At 44.6% G+C, this 3315-nt stretch overlaps 1 protein-coding gene across 1 annotated transcript; it reads left to right on the forward strand.

Annotated features, from left to right (window-relative positions):
* Positions 1-1661: 1661 nt before the first annotated feature.
* Positions 1662-2666, forward strand: LOC135643845 (F-box/LRR-repeat protein At3g48880-like). The gene is made up of 2 exons (XM_065161213.1): positions 1662-2065; positions 2147-2666. Exons 1-2 carry the CDS (start codon positions 1719-1721, stop codon positions 2622-2624), a joined length of 825 nt encoding a protein of 274 aa, XP_065017285.1. The 5' UTR covers positions 1662-1718; the 3' UTR covers positions 2625-2666.
* Positions 2667-3315: the final 649 nt, after the last annotated feature.

The raw sequence follows: 3315 nt of genomic DNA on the forward strand, positions 1-3315 counted from the left end.
AGGACCTGAGAAACCCGGGATGAGATCTTTTTAGGCTCCAAGTTTGAATCCACTTAAGGCATATAAATATCCCTCTCATCCCTGGTTAACACACACAATAATAGAGTAAAAAAAAGTAGAAAAATTCTATTGTAATCTTGTGAGAACTCTTTTAAAAATTCTAAGTGTTAATATAGTTTTAAAAAGGAGTAGAGGAGGGGGGTGTAAAGGTTATCTCCTAAACCTGTGAAAAAGAGAAGAGGGTTGTAAAACGGTAGTTGATCTTCGTCCATTGAAAAGGGATCGTTAGTGGATGCCCGTGGCCTCGACGGAAGGGAAATCAATGGAGTGGATGTCGGTCACAATGATCGAATCACTATAAATCGGTTTGCATCTTTGTTCTACTTTTAATTCTCATATTACATACTACTTTCTTTATTTGCTCATGACATTCTTGCAAACGTTTCAAAGTTAAACATATTTCCAAGATCGATTTTAATCATACAAAAGATTTTCAAATCGACATGATTTTTACCGCTGCACTAATTCATCCCTCCTCTTAGTTCCGACTCGTTCCTAACAAGATGAAACTTTACACAGGCCTCCTCCATAGACTAAGATGTGAAGTCATTCTTTCTCGATGCGAAGCTAAACATACCCTCTACATCGCAAACGAAATGAAAGAGCCATCAATCTCTAATATAGACTTAAAAAGGTTGTTAGTCAGTAGTAAGTTCTTGATCCTGAAGTCGATGATTACCCTCAAAATGCTGTCCAAAGGCAAATAATCGTTGGCATATATTATAACCTTTTGCACCACGGAGCAAGGTTTGATTCCATAGTTGTGATACTTAACATTGTTTTAGTTATTTAAAAGGGACCAAAAACTAAGCCCTGAAACCCCTCCCTAGAGATTGTTCGAGGGTCCCTCTCTCATCGGGCCAATTCTCCGAAGTCGAGAATCAAGAATCTATTAAAAGGGAAAAAAAATAACACTAATTTCCGATAGAAGAATAGCCCAAAACTCAACAATAAACTTGCATTCCATATGATAACAATGACAAACATCCATCTGACGATGAACAAAGTTAGAAATCCAACTGAAAGTATGCAAACTTTCATAGAAAAACTTTGATCTTAGAAGCAACCTTCAACCACTAGATCACCTTCTAATCAAACAAAACGTCTTCCTTGACCTTTGGAGGTGACTTAAGGTTATGATAAGTAGCTTTGATCGTCGACAAACCATTTGGACTTTTATTCCAATTTCACCTATTATAACTAGGGTCACTTTGACGAATGAATCCTGAGAATTCTTTTTCCAAGAAGGCGACACGTTTAGAGATCACAAGAATTCTTCGAGCCTTTTGGTTTAGAATAGAGAAAAGGAAGGATAAAGATACATAAATAGTTGAGAGATTCTTTTGTCCAACTCAGAAAAAGTATGCGTTCTTTTTCAAAATAAAAAAAGCGTGAGAAAATTTTTTTTTTTCTAGGTTATTTTTCTCATTTCTGCTTTCCTTTTCACTTCGATCTACCAAATTGTGACATCACAGTCCATAGGTTTCCTATTCGGCACACATCAAACATGCCCCTCTTCCACGTCTCAGCACTAAAGCCCACCCACTTGCCATGGCCTTATGATACAATCGTACTCTTTAAAGCTGCTGCAGGAGCTGTGACATCAACCTGCCAAGTCTCCAGACAGTACATTGTGTGGGGTGAGCTGAGAGGAGGACATGGAGGGGAGGAGGAGATGGGAGGATATGGAAGTGGACTGCTTGGCTCACGTCTTCCGGAAGCTCAGCCTGGAGGACCTGACACTGAGTGTGCCATTTGTGTGCAAGGCATGGCTGAGAGCCGCCTTGGACCCTCTCTGCTGGAGGTCTCTCAACCTGAGGGACTTGGACTTCATGCCGTGGAGCAACTTCACGAGGACCTTCACGGCGCAGTACGCCCTCCGCCGCTTCTCCTTCTCGGGCTTCCTCAAGTTGGCAGTCGCCAGGAGCCATGGCGGCGCGGTGGAGCTCAAGTTCCCTCTTCCCTTCGGTGCCTCCTTCCGTGACTTCGTTTATGCCTCCCACGAGTGAGGATTCACTTGCAGATCTCTCTGTTAAACCACATCTGACTGTTCGATTTCAGATCGAGTTGTTGTGATATTGAGCAGGTGCCCGGGATTGAAGACGCTGGCGCTCCCTAATCTGCTGCTGGCAGATGAGCCACAGATTCCAGAGCTGGTTGGGAGGTGGAAGGAACTAGAGACGCTGGAGATGGAGTCAAAGCCATCTTCTTTCTTGGAGATGGTGAGGCAGATCAGTATCAATTGCGGCAGCTTTTCTGGGCTCAGAATGTGGGGTTCCATCAAGAAGGAAGATGTGTCTGCCATAGTCGATTGTCTTCCGAGAATCAAGCACCTCTCCCTCAGCAAATCATACTTACCAAATGAGCAGCTGGTGGAGATAATCAGTGGCTGTAGAGAGCTGGAGACGCTCCGTGTCAACAGTTGCATTGGGTTTGAGGTTGATGAGGAGATTGTCAGAAGAGCTTCTGGTATCAAAACCTTCGAGCATGAGGGCTGTAAATTGTTTGATGAGTCTGATTGTGATATGGATGAGTGTGATCCACTCTATGTGCATGTTATTTAGCAAAGATTGTAGCTCAGTTAAACAGATCATGTTTTTGGTGAAGCACTATGCTTTTCGTGTTCCAAGTCTCTTGTGTGCTTTTAATTTTGCTTCACATAGGAAATGTTAGCTTTGACATTTCATGGAAGAGACTCTTCCTCTCGCGGTGCGGCTTCGGCATCTCGCGGCGGTGTCCCAGTGAGGGTTTCGCGCGATGCATCTTTCCCTTCGGCTGCTCGCGGGGGTGGCGTGAGGGCTACTCGCCCCGGCGCTGGGGTGTGGGATGTCCCTCCTCCTCCCCCTCCTGCGGGGAAGATCAATGGGGCGCTCCCTCTGAACCTCCGCCTACCATTTCCTCTTCCTCCCCCTTCGAAACCTTCTGCTCCTGTTCCTTCGGCGAAACCTCCAGAGATCATTGCAGGGTAAGGTCCCTCCCCTCAGCTTTGGCTTGCTCCACTCAATTGCTAAGATTCTGTCGTCGTCCTCCCCTATAAAGGTCATTAAATTCACCCTATACCCTGACGTTGGAACTACCGAGGGACCATGCTCACTTCACAGAGAACTCCTACAATCCTTGACCTCTGCTCTGCTGTGGGTTCAGTTTTTTTGGCTGCCCTTCGAGTACTGGAACAAGGAGGGCATCACCAGTATTGCTTCTATCGCCACCTTAAAATTGATGATAGGGTTTTTGCATTTGAAAACGATAAATTCG

This window comes from Musa acuminata, chromosome BXJ3-7, assembly GCF_036884655.1.
Source record: "Musa acuminata AAA Group cultivar baxijiao chromosome BXJ3-7, Cavendish_Baxijiao_AAA, whole genome shotgun sequence".
Lineage (NCBI taxonomy): Eukaryota > Viridiplantae > Streptophyta > Magnoliopsida > Zingiberales > Musaceae > Musa > Musa acuminata.

What these genes read in the sequence shown, in the direction of transcription:
- LOC135643845 (XM_065161213.1), top strand. Translation starts at nt 1,719, where the DNA reads ATGGAGGGGAGGAGGAGATGGGAGGATATGGAAGTGGACTGCTTGGCT. An exon ending in TTCGTTTATGCCTCCCACGA is followed by an intron (nt 2,066 to 2,146) that starts GTGAGGATTCAC and finishes GATATTGAGCAG; the next exon opens with GTGCCCGGGATTGAAGACGC.